This window comes from Pelobates fuscus, chromosome 3 (genome assembly GCF_036172605.1).
Source record: "Pelobates fuscus isolate aPelFus1 chromosome 3, aPelFus1.pri, whole genome shotgun sequence".
In the NCBI taxonomy this organism is placed as follows: Eukaryota; Metazoa; Chordata; class Amphibia; order Anura; family Pelobatidae; genus Pelobates; species Pelobates fuscus.
In genome coordinates this window covers 267,203,992-267,223,567 of record NC_086319.1, presented here as the reverse complement: position 1 = coordinate 267,223,567, position 19,576 = coordinate 267,203,992, and the positions used below count along the sequence as shown (strand labels likewise).

General features: G+C 37.9%; 2 protein-coding genes across 2 annotated transcripts; both read right to left on the bottom strand.

The window, feature by feature from the left end:
* Positions 1-1,680: 1,680 nt before the first annotated feature.
* On the bottom strand, positions 1,681-2,619 carry LOC134601764 (olfactory receptor 1G1-like). The gene has a single exon (XM_063446264.1). It carries the CDS (start codon positions 2,617-2,619, stop codon positions 1,681-1,683), a length of 939 nt encoding a protein of 312 aa, XP_063302334.1.
* A 14,035-nt stretch (positions 2,620-16,654) lies between these two features.
* On the bottom strand, positions 16,655-17,581 carry LOC134601763 (olfactory receptor 1G1-like). The gene has a single exon (XM_063446263.1). The coding sequence runs from the start codon at positions 17,579-17,581 to the stop codon at positions 16,655-16,657; it is 927 nt and encodes a 308-aa protein (XP_063302333.1).
* Between the last annotated feature and the right edge of the window lie 1,995 nt (positions 17,582-19,576).

Genomic DNA, 19,576 nt, shown 5'->3' with positions numbered 1-19,576 from the left:
CCCCTTACATGTTTTAGTAGCCCTGTAGCACCAGCAAATGTACTCCGCATACATTGTTAAAGTCGTACACTGCCGACATACTTCACACCTAAATGTTCTCAAACCAGAAGCTACAGCCACCCATGCTCATATGATTATATACTATCAACACGCGTTATTAGTACCCTTTTCACATGTTACTATAGGCATGCCACATCAGCACAGATATTCCTTAACTGCTCTTAAAGCGGCACATTATCAACGGTATAATCCTTAAATGCTTCTAAGTCACGTATTATCTGAAACAGCAACTGTTTTCATTATTGCTTATGTTTGTAGGCTGTTTTATTTCCATGTTTCTCCTTTTATTTTTTAACTCATGTAACATCAGCACCGTGCTACTTACATTTTTGTACAGTCGGCCATCCTCAACATATATAAGCCTTATGTATTCTTAAAAATTCATATGTTAACAGCGTATAACTTCCTCAAATGTTATAACTGTAATGTCAGCATGCATATTCCTTTTCATTTTGCCTTAAAAAAAAAAACGGTGCAGCTTCTTATAACATGTTACTGGATCTTTTACTCGAAATGTTTTGATGAGATGTTTATAACGTGTCGTTGTAACAATCTGACGCTATGCGCACCACAAAAATAAAGAATTGAAAAAAAAAAGTTTGCATACTGTTGTGGTCGTGACTTAAATATGAATATTAATCTCTTAATACATAATAATTAAGCAATACGGAACAACATTAATATTTTTATAGTTCATGGTATTATGGTTGAATATGTGGATAGAAAATACACAAAACGTTGTAATATTAAATGTATATTTAATATAACTATAATAAATAAACAGATGCTAGCAGAATGTCAATTTACCACAATAATTATACAATACAAAACTACAACATATTACTTACAAAAGGTTGCTAAATATTATACAAAAGGCTATTACAGTTGCTATATGTTACAGTGGATTCATATTACTTACAAGGCCCCAGCCCTTTGGCTGGGGTTAAGTCAGAGCTGGTACTACATCTTAGGTCCAGTCAGGTACAGGCAAAAAGAGACAGAGTTTCTCATACATCTGGTTTTTATTCAGTGTAAGTAGGCTGGCCTGTGATGTCACTGCCAGAAGCACATGTCTTCCTACACACTGCCCCTAGTGGTGCCTCCAAAGCATTACACTAAATATGCTTTCTTTATGATGTAAAGTCATTAATTAATAGATAACATTACAAACCACCCTTTGACTTATGTTATAAAACAAGCATTTATAAAACCAGTACATTTTGAATCTTCCCCATTTTAACACTACCTACCCTACAACAAAACCCACCTTTTGAAGAACGATACCCATTTACCCATTAATTATTACCCATTCGCATTTTATTGCTTATATAAATGTTCACCATTGAGCACATGCATTACCAGTTGGGAAACCTTGGCCTAAAGCAGGCACATACCCACCCTTATAATAATGAACAACTCAAACCATGTTTTCTTAGATTAACCAATGAAATTGTGTTCATGTGAGGATGTGTTTTGGAGCTTAGTATAGCATTAGACACGACAAACCTATAACACCTGTGAAGATAATCTGTCTTTAGATTTATCCTGACATGTCTTCAGAACTCCTCAATTACATTATTCCCTTAGTATATATGTTATGTTATGTTATATGTTACAAACTTAAATTATATTTCTATAAACATTGGTTAGTTTCTTGATAGCTCCCATAACCTCGTTGTTCCTAAGACTATACACCAATGGGTTTAACATTGGCACCACAGCTACATAAAGCATTGTAAACACCTTGTTTTGCTCTTGAAAATTGTCTGAATGTGGCTTCAAATACAAGGAGATACCAGGGCCATAGAATAAAAGGACAGTGGTGAAATGGGAAGTGCAGCGGGAGAATGCTCTGAGTCGTCCATTTGATGATTGGACCTTTAAGATAGTGGAGACAATGTAACCATAAGAAATTATAGTGAGTAAGAATGGTAAGAAAGCTATAAATATGTCTTCAAAAATGAGTAATATTTCCCTGCTTGATGTGTCAGTAGAGGTAATACTTAGCAATGCTTTCAGCTCACAGAAGAAATGGTTGATCTCATGAAAATAACAGAATGATAGCATAGATGTGAGCACAATAAGTAACAGTGAGTTCAATAAACTGATGAGCCAAGAACATGTTGCAATTGCAATACATACTTGTTTGTTCATAATCATAGGGTATTGCAAGGGGATACAAATTGCCACATAGCGGTCATAAGCCATGGATGTCAGTATAAAGATCTCTGTGGCTGTGCAGAACAGATAGAAATATGTTTGAGTAATGCAACCCTGATAAGAGATCCTGTGGTCATGTGTTAAAGTGATAGACAACAGCATAGGGAGGGTGTTCGAAACATATGTAATATCAACAACAGAGAGGTTACACAAGAAGAAGTACATTGGCGTGTGTAGCTGGGACACACTTATTACAAGTCCAACAATAATCATGTTTCCAAGAACTGCCACTAAGTACATGAATAAAATCCCAAGGAACTGCACAGTTTCAATAGATGCAGAAGCAGAAAATGCTAGGATGTAGAATTCATTTTCACTGCTGTTTTTACAATCATTCATCTTGTAAGTCTGCAGAAAATACATTTACAAGATACTTATTGAAACATTTAAAGCTTCCTAAATGGTTGAACAATCAAGTGATTTATAGAGAACAGGTAAAATTATTAAGAGCTGACCCTCTAAGGGACCTTACTTTTCAGTTTTTATTACTTATTTTAAGTTATGGGTAGGCCAAAAGGTTTATATTACTTTAATCAAAACTTCAACCAATGGCGTAACTACAGTGGTTGCAGTGGTTGCGGCAGCAGGTGTTCATGAGGAGGGGCTGTACTGTCGACCCCTGCTGATGCTGCATAACTTTAGGGCTGGTGCATGGCTGCACCGGCCTGGGGCCTGCAGTCGCCGGGTGGCTGGCAGGAGCGGAGCGCACAGCACAGCGCTTCCCTCATGCCAGTGACTGCATGTAGTGTGGCCGAGCTGACCGCAGATATAGGATCTTCTGTATCCTCTATGCGGTCTGACAGGAAGTGTGCTCTGTGAGCACTTCCTGTCAGAAACAGAAGATTTTCCACCCGCGATCCGCTCTACCACACAACAGCCATAAAAAGGGCTGGGCAGGGAATGAGATACATGGAGGGGCTGGGGGAGAGAATGAGACAGATGGAGGGGTGCACAGTAACCAAACACCATATCCACCACAGTGCATTATACCATGGATTGGTGCTACTGTGTTTAATATTGATGGTTATTATGCCTGTATATGAAGGTTATGTTCCCATTATTTTGTTATTTTTAGAGGGCTGCATTCCCAGGAACACTATCAGGTTCCTTAATACTTTTAGGCAATCTTCTTCACTATTTTATAAATCAATTTTTTTTATCAACTTCCTACTGTATGCAACGTAAATGGTATCAATGTGCCTACGTAAATATATCATATCCTGTCTCCTGTCTTTTTATCCTTTTATCCTCCAAAAATGTATATAAAAATATTTTGAAAAGTAGCTAATTAAAATTGCAAATTGCAAGAGGCATTATTAATTTAAATATTTAGCACAACTATTGTTTGAGCTAGTCTTTTTCAGAAAATTGGTCTAGATTTATTTTTATTTTATCTTACACACTGTGCTGGGCACACTGGGGAAAATATACCCACCCATATGCTGATGGTGAGGGCTATGTAATAATTCCAACTAGAGCAAATATAACATTGTGACATTGTGGCCGGGGGTTATTAAAACAATAGGGGTGGATATGCAATTGTTACCCCCAAAAGAGAGTCTTAAGTCTCCGTGAACTATCTCCCAAGCCATTCACTACCTCCATTTAAAATATACTTAACTAATAATTCTAATACCTGTAAAGTATAATAAAAAAAGCGTTACCTACAGAATTTGTTACTTCTGGTTGCTCACTAATTAGTAGATGTGTTCCACCTTCTTTCTAGCAGGCAAGCAGCTTAGATTTTTAAAATTCTGGCTCTGACTTTAATCCAGGATCTTGATTTTAGCTGTCAGGCAGTATTACATTTCAGAGTCACTCATGTAGGGACAGACTGACAGCAATCTGGGGCCCAGGGCCCCCTTGAAGTCCAATACATTCACAAATATACATGGTTTATTCAAGAAAGAATATAATACAATAAATTGAAAACTAAATTACTCATTTTGAAAAATTCTACTCTATAGTTACAATTTGGCTATTTTATCCTGAATTTTGCTATTCTGTTTTCAGTTAACATTTAGTGAATTAACACTACTGGGAAAATACAGGGGGTTGTACACTATCTGTACAGACATCTCAGGCACATTCTTGATTTGAGGTTTATCTCCAGATAACAACATGCTGATTGCTACACGAGTGGTCAGAAGATCAAGAAATACTTTTTAGAATACCTACCATTAAAACTTATATAAACCAATATATGGGGCCACTATTACTTTTCTCTTACCGGAGGGCATAACTTTCATCATACAAAAAAGAGGTATAATATATACCAATTTAATTCAAATTTCAGATTTTAAAAATATAACTAGCTCTCACTGCTCATACAATTTCCAAGTAACGTAATTTTTATTATTAGAGGTATGATTACTAAATACCAACAGTGTCATTCACTAAATTGAGAATTGTTGGGAAATCAAAGTGAATGTAGTCTTGCCTCTCAGAATTTTATTTTTTCTTGGGAGTTTTTCCAACCTATAGAAGGAATTTTAACAACCACTACAAAAGCTGTTTTGTTTATATTTGATTGATTTGAAATGACAACTTAACACTGGTGAAGTTAAAATTTAATTGACCTAACTGAATGTGACTTTCATAAATAGCTGAATGGGATATGTCTTTAGAACACTCCCCTTAATCCCTAAAAAAACAACACGGTGCAGCTCTTTTGTAAGGGGGGGGGGGGAGGTGGGGGAAAGTAATATATCTGCTAATGTTTAGCTTAATGAACCAGTTTTGGTGTATAGATCATACATATGCAGTCTCATTGCTCAATTCTCTGTTATTTTTATGCAGCCCTAGGAACAGCTAGCCAGGCTGCCACTCACACAGCCACTGTGAATAAAAAAAAAAAAAGTAATTTTTTTACATCACAGTGTGTTTACTTTAGAAGTTCTTCCCTGCTATGTTTGAACTCTAATTAACACAGATGAGGCTGCTGTAGGTTCTAGCAAGGAATTAAAAGAGCACAAGAAAATTCTAAAATTACATTCAGAATTAAACATACTGTAAAATAAGAAAAGCTAGGACATTTGGGATATATTTCAGGAGGTTGAGTCTCGACCAGGGGAGGCAAGGCTAGTGCTAAATAGATTGCATGGGGCATGATCTGTAAACCAAAACCACTTGTGCTAAATTTGCTTTGATGCTTTTACCTTTTTGATGTTTTTAAAATGATATTTCAACCCTACTTTAGGTTCTCATTCTAGCCTATGCCCCATCATAGTTCTTGTTTTCAGAAAATACATTCTGTTAGTTTCCTGTGTACATTAGTTTCATGTAAGGACTGGCAAGGGGGAGGGGGAAGAGGAGCAAGGAGGCAAATAATCCACATGCCTATAGGATAGAGAGGATTTTGGGCAGCTGCCTCACAACACAATTCTAAACTAAATCCTGCAACTGTATTCTGTTAATATTATTGCATTCTAGCTGTTGCAATATTAGCATTAAACATTTAATACAAAGTTTGGTCCCATATTGGCTGTTTGTTTGCAAACGGCCACCAGACCAAATATAGCCAGCCCTCCCCTGACTATTTCTTACCCATCTGGTCCTTAATAGTTTAAATTATTATTTTAGCTTAGATATTTGTCACTTAGCTATACATAGGCCAATATCTCAACTAATATTTTGCTATTTTCAGTATAATCATTATAATTTAGATATTTAGATGCCTATGTGTATGTCATTCTATAATTTTACAAAATGGTATCATATGTACTTTCTTTAGAAATATGATAATGAAATTTAAAGTTACAATCTCACTTTATTTACATATCTATGTAGGATATCTGATATATTAAATACTTATTTTTACCAAGACGATTAAAAAAGTAAAAGGCATTTTCCCAGGTTAATCTTTTTACTTTTACTTCTAAATATTTTGATTTGACTTGCACTTATCGCATAAACCGTTAATGTGATGCGGTACAAGAATTTAAGTTATATTATTATTATCACCATTTATATAGTGCCAACATATTCAGTAGCGATCAGTAAACAGTATACAGAGCTGTCAATAATATTAACATGCTCCAATCTGTAGTGGAGTTGTAAAAATTATTATTAATTTACAATTGTGTTTCTTCTCACCTGAATAATTTCAAAAGGAAGATTTTTTTCAATTTTATCCATAATCAGTTTTATATGAATATGTGACTTTAATTATTAAAGGCATGTTTATGTAAATAATTAGGCAAGATTACTCTGTCAATGAACTAAATGAAACTGTCCTACCAATATTTATTACCTTTTTATGTTATCAATCATATTTTACTTAACAATTCAAAGAAAGAAAAAATCATACCTGTTAACGCTGCATGTGTTTTTAAAGTACACATATCCTTTCTTTTTCAAACTAAGGAATAAGTCATATAAAGAGTTTATATTCCTATGAGATGTTGCCTCTATGGAATATTAACTCTTTGGCGTTTTTGTAATGAGTAAAGTGATAGTGAATCATTTTGTCTAGTAAATGCTTTATTAAATTACACTATTTGGTGCTGTTTTACAACAATGTAGTCCATGCTGTACAAATCTGTGTATTTACTTGCACCTGTAAAATAACCATAAATATGTGATACTACCTATTTACTATTTCTTTACTAACAAATAAGCAACATTCCATTGGAATTACATTTAAAACACCAAGTCTGAAAGTTAAAAAAATATTCCCATTATGTTGTATGTTAACATTGCATGCTGGTTGTGTTAGTGTGATGATTTGTGGTGTCTTCTCATACCTTAAGTTGGGTCCAGTGATAAAAATGCAGGGTTTGCTATTCAGTAAACAGAGCAAATATTTACTCTGCTAAGAGAATCCAGGCTCAAATGTATTACTAGAGTATATGCACCAGAATTGTGGTATTATCACAGGCTTCTATGAGGCACAGGTGTCTTGTGCCTTCCTTAACACACATCTTCAACTGCTCTCTCTTCTGGCGTTGTCCCTGCTGACCTTAACATGCCACTCTAGTACCTATCCTGAAAAAAACATCTCTTGACCCGTCCTCCCCCTCTAACTATCGTTCCATATCCTGCTCCCTTTTTCCTCAAAGCTTCTGGAAAGACTTGTCTTTACCTGTACGTCTCACTTTCTCAATTCCAACACTCTCCTTGACCCTCTTCAATCTGGCTTCCGCTCTCTCCATTCTACTGAGACTGCTCTTGTCAAAGTTATTAACGACCTAATCGCAGCTAAATCCAAAGGCCACTATACTAATTCTTCTTGACCTCTCTGCTGCCTTTGACACAGTTGATCATGCTCTCCTTCTTCAAACTCTTCAATTGCTCGGTCCCTGTGACTCTGTCCTCTCGTGGGTTTTCCTCTTATCTCTCCTAACGCTCATTCACCCTCATCCTGTCTCGGTTGGAGTCCCCCAAGGCTCTGTCCTTGGTCCCCTTCTATTTTCTCTTTAAACTGCCTCTCTTGGCAAACTTATTACCTCATTTGGATTCCACTACCACCTTAAGCTGATAATACCCAGATATATCTCTCCTCCCCGGACCTCTGCCCTGTGGTCCTGCAACGTGTCACTGCTTGCCTTTCTTCCATCTCTGACTGGATGTCCTCCAGCTTTCTGAAATTCAATCTCTCTAAAATTGAGCTCCTTGTCTTTCATCCTCCTAATACTGATCCTCCTCTTTTGCTCTCCCTTCAAGTTAGTGGTATCTACATAAGTCCATCCCTGCAAGCTCGCTGTCTTGGCGTCATACTTGATTCTGGCCTCACCTTTGATCCTCACATCCAATATGTTGCCAAATCCCGTAGATTCCATCTTAAAAACATAGCTCGCATCTGCTCCTTTCTTACACAAAATGCTTCCAAGAAGCTTGTCCATGCTCTAGTAATTTCCCGCATGGATTATTGCAACCCTCTCCTAATTGGTCTTCCCAAAAGCCGTAGTGTCCAGCTGCAGTCTGTAATGAATGCTGCCGCCAGACTGATTTTCCTCTCTAGTCGGTCCTTTCACAAGTCACCCCTCTGTCAGTCCTTACATTGGCTTCCTGTATCCTATATGAGTCAATTCAAAGTTTTAACCCATACCTATAAAGCACTGAACAATTATAGCCCCTCTTATATCTCTTCACAGATCCATAGGTATGCCCATTCTCGGTCTCTCCACTCTGCTCGTGACCTTCTCCTGTCCGCTGCTTGCACCAACACAGCCAACTCACGCTTGCAGGACTTCTTGCGGGCGGCTCCCTTCTTATGGAATAGCCATCAGACTCTCCCCTAGTCTTCAATCATTTAAGAAGTGCCTTAAAACCCAACTCTTTAGCAAAGCTTATGGTCTCCCAGAGTAACTTCTACCTCACATACCTGTCTCTTGCTCTCTCCTCAAGGGCAGCACTTTAGTCTCTCCTCCAGCTCTGCATCACTCCCACCTTATTTGATTGCTATTTCCTGCCCTAATGAGCTATATAAATGGCAATAATAATAATAATAATATTAATACGAGCAAGCCTATCAGAATCTCTTGCATTGGTGTCTGAGCTCAGTAAAACTTTGGCCTTGATTTAATATTGTTGGATACGCTTTCAAATTATATTTTTGGATAATTGTTTTGAAATGATTTTTTCAAATTTTTAAAACATAAGAAATATATCAACATATCAAAAATATATAAAGAAAATATTTAAAAATATATAAAGAAAATATTTTTCTATTAAATGATTATAAATATTTATCCAAAAATATTAAAGGGACACTATAGTCACCAAAACAACTTTAGCTCAATGAAGCAGTTTTAGAAACATAAAATGTGATGGCAGATAAGAACCATTTAGCCAATCTAGTCTGCCCAATTTCCTAAATACTCACATTAATCCCTGGCCTTATATTATATCTAGGATAGCCTTATGCCTATCCCATGCATGCTTAACCCCTTAAGGACCGGCCTGTTTTTGCGATGTTTGTACGTTAATGACCAGAGCAGTTTTAACACTTTTGTGGTGTTTGTGTTTAGCTGTAATTTTCCGCTCTCTCATTTACGGTTCCCATACAAGTTATATATTGTTTTTTTCAAGACAAGAAGGGCTTTCTTTACATACCATTATTTGTATTATGTCATATATTGTATTTAAAAAAATAATAAAATATGGTGAAATATTTAAAAAAAAACATGTTTTTGGACTTTTACTTGAAAAATCTTTTACTTATCTACAAAAGCTAATGAAAAAAACTGCTAAATAGATTCAAAATTCTGTCCCGAGTTTAAAAACACCCAGTGTTTACATGCTTTATTGCTTTTTTTTGCAAGTTATAGGCCTATAAATACAAGTAGGAAATTGCTGTTTCAATATATATATATTTTAAATGTATCAATAGTGACATTGTAACACCGTTATCTGTCATAAATCCCCGAAACACACCTAACATGTACATATTTTTTTAAAGTAGACAACCCAGGGTATTCAAAATGGGGTATGTCCAGTCTTTTTTAGTAGCCACCTAGTCACAAACACTGGCCAAAGTTAGCATTTATATTTGTTTGTGTGTTAAAAATGCAAAAAAACACTAACTTTGGCCGGTGTTTGTGACTAAGTGGCTACTAAAAAAGGCTGAACATACCCCATTTGCAATACCTTGGGTTGTCTTCTTTTGCAAATGGTATGCCATCATGGGGCTAATTCTCATTCCTTGGCTACCATACGCTTTTAAAGGCAACCAAACCAATCTGACAAATTTCAATAAAAAAAAAAAAGTAAAATCAAGCCTTATATTTGACCCTGTAACTTTCACAAACACTATAAACCCTCTACATGTGGGGTACTGTTATACTCAGGAGACTTCGCTGAACACAAATATTAGTGTATCAGAACAGTGAAATATATCACAGCAATAATATCCTCAGTGAAAGTGCTGTTTGTGTGTGAAAAATGCACAAAACTTCACTTTCACTGACAATATCATCGCTGTGATATGTTTTACTGTTTTGAAACACTAATATTTGTGTTCAGCGAAGTCTCCCGAGTAAAACAGTACCCCCATGTACAGGTTTTAGGGTGTCATAGAAAGTTACAGGGTTAAACACAGTGCTAGCAAATTAAATTATCTGGACTTTCGGCCTGGGTTGGCAGGCAGGTCCCTCAAATTGCAATCATTAAAATTACTTAATTAGGTAAAAATATTACATAAATACGCACGTAGAATTTTAATATATATACATATTTATATATTTGATGTCTACGTGTATATTTATGAAATTATTTATGTAATTATGTATGTGGACATATGGATATTTCGTATTATTTTTATTTATTTATTTATACATAGATATATATATCATTACATTCTAAGTGTATTTTGATATAAATATATATATATCAATATCAAAATACTGTTAGAATAAAATTGCATATATATATATATAATTTTTTTTTAAATATTACAAATTATTTTTATTTTTTGTTATTTATTTTTATTAACATATTATTTGTATTTTATAATAATATATATATACCATATATATAGTTATTATATATATTGTATATATTCGTGTGTAATTTAAATATAAGTGTATTTTTATATTAATATACGTATATATAAATATAAAAATACACTTAATATGACATTATATATACATGATATATATACCTATATTATATATAGGTATATATAGATATAATACATGTATATATATCATATATATATACACATATTATTATTTTTTTTACACTGATTGATTTTATTTCACTTTATTTTATGATTTTACAGATGCAGGGAGACTGCCTGTCAGCACAGACAGTCCCCCTGCAGGCAGACACATGGACCCCTATTGCGGTCATGTGATCGAGTGATCACGTCGCCATGGGGTCTTGATCTGCCGAGGGGAGACTACCCGGGCAGACAGGCAACCCCCCTGGACCGGGAGGAGAGCTGATCGCCGCCGTGGGACCGACGGCGATCAGGTAAGTAGCCCCAGACCGTTATGACGGTTCAGGACCGTCAGCGGTCCAAACGCACGTTTTACCGCTGACGGTCCTGAACCGTCAGCGGTCCTGAACCGTCAGCGGTCCTGAAGGGGTTAAACTCCATCGCTGTGTTTACCTCTACCACTTAAGCTAGAAGGCTATTCTATGCATCCATTACCCTCTTAGTAAAGTAATACTTCCTGATATTTATTTTAAACCTTTGCCCTTCATATTTATGACTGTCCTGTTGTGGTAATTCCCAACATTCCCGACTTTGCCAGAACAGTCTCGTTTCTTATGTCCTGCTCTGTCAAATTTTGGTATGTCTTGACATTATTACTGCTTATGAACCATATGTGTGAGTGACATACACAGTCTAAAACAGGAGAATTGAACTCCAGGCACCCAGTATTTGTACCAGGGAAGTTGGAAAATCTCCTGGGGTCAATGAATGCATGTGACTCTGCTCATTTTTGTTACAGGAGCCAACTGAAGAAAATTGTCAAGCATGCACATGTCTGCAGGCTCAGAATGGAAGTTGGAATTCAATTTACACTTGGCAAAGTAAATTGCAAACCTTTATCAAAATATCAATTAGTTACCAAGGTTATATGTTTAGAATCAGCATATAGGGTGCTAGCCAGACAGTGTTACAATATATTTATTATCAGCACTTACACTATATGGACAAAAGTAGTGAGACACACAAATGTATTATTGAATTCAGGTGTTTCAATCGGACCCATTACCAGGTGTATAAAATCAAGCACCTAGCCATGCTGTCTACCTTTACAAACATTTGTAAAATAAATTGGTCATTCTGAAGAGCTCAGTGAATTCAAGTGTGGTGATAGGATGCCACCTTTACAATAAGTCCATTTGTGAACTTTTATCCCTGCTAGTTATTCTATGGTTAACTGTATATTAACAGACTATGAAATATTGTCTGTTAATGTAATTTGTGTATTGCATTAAGGACCTGCTGGCCTTGCAAAGATGGTATTGTCAATGTCAAAAGGGGTTAATTTGATTGTATGGAGGTCAAAAGGTGTTACATCTATTTAAAGCTGGAACCCCCACAGAGGTCAGATGACAGAAGGGGTAGTGTGAATGGCATAGGAATGTGAAAAAGATTTTACCATATGGATGTGAATTAATCAAGGCACTGCAAGGTGTGAGATTCTACACTTGAAAAGTCTGATGCCTGGCTTCAGCCATTTGGCCTGTACCTTTTTTTCATTGATGAGGGGATTTCTTTGATTTGTTAATGATCATTAGCCTTGTGTTTAAGTATCATATCCAAAAGAAAGATGAATAAATACCCACATAATAATAATGAAGCCTCATTTTTATTATATTTAGAATGGGACAAACATCATCTTCTAAACAAGCCCAAACATGAATGGCATAACGTAACTACATGGGAAGGGATTGTGGTCCTTTATATTGGGTCACGAGTATGGAGTGTGACATCTTTTTATCTACTGGGGGGATTTGTATGATTTTTGAGAGTGTTTATGTTTAAAGTATGCTGAGTTTAAATATGTAATTTTTATGGAGATTGGATGTATGGTTTTAGTTAGAGGGTATGTGGAAAAACTGTATTTTTACTGTCTGTGATAATTATGTTAAACCATTGTGTAACATAATTGTGTCACAGGCAGAGGGGAGGATTTTGTGTGTAAATGCTGGGAGTGTCTTTTGAAATGTACGTGTATGATTGGTTATTTTGTAACACCCTGTGGGTGGTCCTACCTAAGGGAAACTGTCATAAAAGAAGGTTCTTTTGGTGCCATTAAACAGACCACTGCTTGACTCTCAACACGGAGCTCTGTCTCGTTTTTGGGGGGATTCACTGTATGCTGTTAGAGACTGATTGCCAGGAGTGTAAGCTGATTATCTGCTTTTCTTGTTCGTCTGCTAGCAGCTATTGGTGAGGTTCCAGTTCGGGAGGTGGAGTGCTATTTTGTATCCAGTTCGGGAGTTTGGGTTTCTGCAGTAGCTGTGCCTGTGTCTCTGGAAGGGGAAAATCTACTAAACGGCAGTTTACCCCTTTTTAAATTATTTTTATTTTAAGCACAAAACAAGTCAGGCACAGTTCCACAATGATGAGAAGCTTACAGTTGCCTACGCAGAGGCCTATTATTTTGTGACAGTATAGCGAATTATTGTCATCAGGCATTAAATCTTCTGTAATTACATTTATGACTGTACCAAGTCTTATAACTCTATAAATTCACCAGCATCAAATGAAGCCTGTAAGTAATCTGGTGTCGGCATGTGCCAGCAAGTAACTTGGTAAGAGGCGGGCCGTGCGGCTCGTAGCTGTGTATGTTAGCGGGGCTTAATGATCATGTGATTCCAATTGCCAATATATGCGACCATGTAAACGTGTTGCAGGCATTTCATTTAATGCAGCATAAGATATAATATAGTTTGGCTCTAACAGATTTCAGGGATGTGCTGTAGGTAATGGGTATTAAGGCATGATGTTCTGAAGTTAATGTGCGTGATGGGTTAACATTCGAGTAAGCCTGCTGCCTTCACGGTGTATAGATGACCCTTGTTATTACAACTTTTTTAAACTCTTGCGCTTTGCAACATCAGGGAACCCAGTGCATTATGTCGCAGTATCTCAGTTGTGCAGTGATTTTAAGTAAATCTGTGGCCAGTGCACAGGACGCTGATAAGCGTGGTAAGATATAGCCTGAGTATGTAGGTTTAAGATTTACACTGGGGCATTGATGTGCGTTACGTAATGGTTCCAGTCTGCATAGGGCTAATGTGTGCGTCAAACTTTATGCTTAAAAAAAAAAAAAAAAAGAAATACTAAGTGCTATAATAATTATCAGAGCGTCTGGAGCAAGAGCTCTGTATATATGAAACAAAATGGAGGCAATAACATCCTATAATGCTTCAATCTGAAGTAAACTGTAGCTGATCATGCAATACATGTAATGAAGTATATAGGCAAACTAATGCAGTGTTGAAAGAAATGGCCATCATATAATAAAAGGGCTGATGTATGCCTTAGCTATTGATGCGATACTGGTAAAGGAATGCATAAACAGACAAATTATATTAATTGTACATGGGTTCCCATAAATTGGTGACAAATGAACTCAACAGTTATATGTACACAACATGCATATTAAACCGTGACATAAATGGATGGCTGTGCAACAGTTGATTTCTGGCTTAACAACCTCGATGCACAATGCATGTGTGCCCTGGAACCCAGGGCAAGGACCCTGGATGCATTCAGCTGTATGCTGTTGTGGTGTAGCATGTCACGCAAGAGAATAATAAGGTGTATCTTTATCCAAATCCTTTGAGGATAAAAAAGGTGAGTCACTTCGCTGGAGATGGTGTTTTAGCGCCCGGTGTGTGGAGACTGTCCAGCTTGGCTTTGTCGTTTTCCTGGGTGGTATAGGCATAACTGGTTTATAGGTTTAGGGTATAGATGATGGGCAGGTAGTCCACAGCCGAGTCCTCCCGGCGCCCCCATCATGGCAAACCCCCCTCTGTTCCCCCCCAAGGTATGCTCCTGTCTGTCAGCGAGAGGCTCCACTGCACTGCACTGAAAGTTCGTGGGTCACCTGTCCCCTGCACCTCCCCAGCTCCTGCGGAACCTCAGTGGAGCTCCAGCCTCGCTGCGCCTCGCCCTGCTCCGGTCTCATGCATGGCACCGGTGCGCCCCCCCCCCCCGGCCACCGGTCCGCCGGGGGGGGCGCACGCCCCGGCCCCACAGGGCTCACAGAGCTGGGGGCTATTTCCCCTGGACCCACCACCAAATCCAGGAGTTAGGGCCAGCTCCTCGTCTACCAGTTTGCCGCCTAGCAGGGTCCATCCGTGGGATCCTTCAAGCCGGGGGGGCCGAGGTGTCTCAGCGCGGTCCCCTGCAGCATGTGCGTCAGCCATCTTGTCTCTGTGCGGGAAGGGGCATTTTGCCGTGTGGGCCTCCCTCTCCAGCCTCCGAAGGTTGGTCTCATGGGCTGGGATCACCCCCACTGGCCGGGGGGGGAAGCGGGGCAGGGACGATTTCCCTGTCTCACCCGCTGTCACCTCGTTCCGCTGCCTCTGCTTACCACGCGGGTGTATGGGCCTCGTGTGTCTGCCGTGCTCCAAGTATGCTGCCGGCGCGGCGTATGACACACCGCCGTGCTCCTGGGCTTTTTGGTGGGGTCTCGGGTCTGCATTTTAAGTGTTTTTTGGTGGCTCAGAGCCGGAGCTGGCATGAATGACTGCCGCTTAGCTCGGCGGCCCGGCCCCGCCCCCTTTACCCCTTTTTATGCCTGGGGGGTGCCGTTACATCTACTATAAATTATTGTAATGGATTTTATATGTCTATATTTATATTTTGATATAATAAATATCTAAAAAGACAAAACCTTATTGCTTCCAAGACAATCCTTATTTTATATTGTATTCACAATTATTTATATATTTTAAATAGAGGATCTCTTACTAACTATATAAAATTATGACTAAGATATATGTATGGTTAGCCCTGCTAAGTTCTATGCTTTAAGACATTATAGTGGTAAATAGGGGAACCAGCTGCGGTTACAGTGGTATATCTTCAATGAAACTGAAATATGCCAAGTACTTGCTTGGGGTCAAGATCTAATTTTGAAGTAAGTCACCATCATTTTTGCCAGCGACCCCCTGGGCAGAAGTTTTACTTTGAAAACCTGAGTAAGTGATTTAGGACTTGTGTTATTTGATCCCTTTTGTTTGTATCTGTTGTTGGTATAAATAATTTGTTTATCATCTATTTTTTGTATGCACTGTGACTATTTGTTTTTCTCATAATAAATATTCCTTTATTAAGTTTTGCCTTTGCCTGGTAAAAGAATCACGTTACCTGAAGAGACTAGTTAATATTTTGCGATTCCTTAGATATTGTGCTAAGTTGTATTTGGTGGGTTTTTATTATTGATTTACCTGGGGGACCAAGGCACCCCATTTAAAAATTGTCTTAGTGGTGGCAGCTTTAAAATAGTAATAGTTTTATTATTATGTTTAAGTGTGGGTGGTGTTGAGGGGGATTTTATCATTATTTACAGTCTAGTGCAGACAAATAGTGAACTTTAACACTTTAACCACCACAACTACATCACGCACACTCTTGAAGTAGGTTGCGTTCATGGCAAAATGTGTTTTTGGAAAGTGGAAGCATTTAAGAACAGCAGAAACTCGGCCACAAAGCGGAAGACCACATAAAGTCAGAGTGGTGTCACTAAGTGCTGATTCCATAACTGAACAGTTCCAAACTGGAGGAATTTAGATTTACCCATTATAATGTTGTTAGGCCATCTCTATATCTTGTTGTAACAACTGCTTCAATATGCATATAGCATAACAACATGATCACAAATGGGTTATAATTAAAATAAAGTCTATTATATTAATTACATGATTTATTTTTGAGAAACATTTTACTTCTTCATCCTTATCCCTTGATGTTGAATATTTTTCTGATAGATCCCAAGACCTCTTTGTTTCTCAGGCTATACACCAATGGGTTTAACATAGGGACAATGGCCACATAAAGCAATGAGATTGTCTTGTTATGTTCTTGAGAATTGTTAGACTCTGGCATCAGGTACAGGGAGATACCAGCACCATAAAATAGTGCAACAGTGGTGAGATGGGAGGTGCATCCCGAGAAAGCCTTGAGTTTTCCATCTCTAGATCGGATGTTCAATATGGTGGCAATGATATACACATAAGAAATAACAGTGACTATGAATGGAAGAAATACCATAAATGGATACTCACAAAAAAGTAGTGTTTCCCTGCTTGATATATCACTAGAAGAGAGCCTCATCATTGTTTTCAGCTCACAGAAGAAATGGTTGATTTCATGAGAATAACAGAATGATAACATGGATGTGAGCACTGCATACAAAAGTGAATTCAACATCCCAATAAGCCAGGCACATGTGGCCATTGTAATACATACTATTTTTTTCATGATCATAGAGTATTGCAAGGGAAAACAAATTGCTATATAGCGGTCGTAGGCCATGGATGTCAGTATAAAAACCTCAGCATCAACACAGAGCAAAAAGAAATATTGTTGAGTAACACAGCCATGAAAAGAGATGCTGTGGTCTTGTGTTAATGTGATGGAGAGAAGTTTGGGAAGCGTGGTAGAAATATAAACAATGTCTATAATGGAAAGATTACATAAGAAGAAGTACATTGGGTTGTGCAGCTGATCGACACAGATGACAAGTATAACAATAATTAAGTTTCCAAGAACAGTCACCAGGTACATCAGTAGAATCCCAAGGAAAGTAAAGTATTTAAAATTAGATGAGAAAAATGCTAAGATGTAGAATTTTTTCTCACTACTGTTGTAACATTCATTCATCATGTTAACATGGAGATAGAGAGAGATGATTATCTAAATGCATCAGATGTTGTAATTAGAACACAAGTCTAAAATAGACAGATAAAGGACTAATAATCGAGAGACCGTAAAACCCATCAACCTGATCTATAAATCTTTTGTAAGGTGTTGGAGCAATTGGACATATCTAAGTCTGAATTAGATAAAAATATCAGAACTTAAACGAGTTATTTGAAGGAGACCACAGTAAACACTTTAACATTTTTTTTCATACATTTCTTGATATGTTTTTGTATATAATGGGTTACTCAAACAATTTTTAAATAATCTTTTCTTAAATCTTGAATGCACTATTGGGAAACATTATTAGGTCCCTCCACTTAAAAACCTGCAAAATAAGGCAATAACTTACCTGGAATCCAGCAAGAAGTGAAGCTCCCTGTGGTGGTTTTACCACCACATCCAATGTCACTGTGGTCCTCGTGTGGTCCAATCAAATGATCCCAAGAAAACCATTCTCACTGGTTCAGAGTATACACATACTCTAAGCTGTGTCAGGGATCAAGAGAGGGGGAATAGATAAGAGAGGGAGGTTATATATATCAAGACTTTATTTGAAATATGGGAAGTCTGGGACAGCAGTGAGGGCTCAAATGAGATAGGGAGGGAAAAGAGAGTGAGGCTTTCTTTTGCAGGTGTGCAAGGGTGTTGTTTGTGATGATAACAGACATTCTTTAGCCATTCCTGAGGAAGTCCCGATATGACGAAATGCGTAGGACTTGTTATTGTATATTCATTTTTTTTATGTTGTTTGTTTTTACCTGCATATGCCACTTTGGGAATACTTCCTGCTTTTTGCTGGAGTCCTGGATACCACCTTCCATGTGGAAATATGCTGATTGTCATTTGACTTCTTGTAAGTGCATTTTTACCAGATACATTTGTTTGTGCATATTATACAAAAGTAACACATTTATTTGGTACAAATGCACTTACAAGAAGTCAAATGACAATCAGCATATCTCCACATGGAAGGTGGTATCCAGGACTCCAGTGAAAACACCGTTTTGGAGTGTAAGCAGGAACAGAATGAACTGAGGCTTTATTGTTTCTTATATACACATTTTCCGACAAGGTTACCACCCACGTGGACCTTGTGGTACACAGGACACAAAGTTACAACAGTCAGTCAACACAATACAGTACAGTCAGACACTCCCAGCTAATGCACACAAACCCTCCCCTCTGCCTGTGATATAATTACTAAACCCAATGGGCTAACTTAATTATCCCAGGCAGAAAATATACAGTTTTTACCCAAAACACAGAAACACCACAAAACAATCCTACATCCCTGGATAGCCCTGATTTGGGTGAACAGCATATCCAAAGATCACCCAGATCAGAGCAGGGGTTCAACAGTTTTATGGAAGTCATATTTGACTGACGGCAAGCATGGCTTTCATGCCCAAAACAGTTCCACAGATTTAGGCTGTGCGGCCGGTCTATCTTCTCCTCTATCCTGGAGATAATTGGCTTAATCGGCTGTGGTAAGCCAATTATCTCTAAGTCCAAAAACTGTTACAAAACTATATAAAAATACATAACTCATATAATACAATGTTTAACCTATATGTTCAACATATCCCCAGATAGCTTGGATCTGAGCGCTCAATATGTTCGAAAAGCGCTCAGATCCCACGAATACAGTTGGATCGCCATGGAGTTAAAGAATTGCAAGGGCTGATGAGAGATTGAGGAGGGACAAAGCAGCCAGTTTGACCTGGTATGGCAGTGTACCTGGGACAACGCCCTGCTGAAGAACAAAAGGACAGGAAAAAGGGGGAGGGGAACAGGCACATTTCCCCATCGAATTAAAGGGGCAGAAAACGTGTTTTAAAAATCCAATAGACTGCTTAAATGGCAATTCACTCCAGGGGCCATAGTCACAGGGCAAGAGGCTTGCAAACATGCCCCTCCAAAAACCAGTGGTGAGGTCCCTTTCGCCAGTATGTG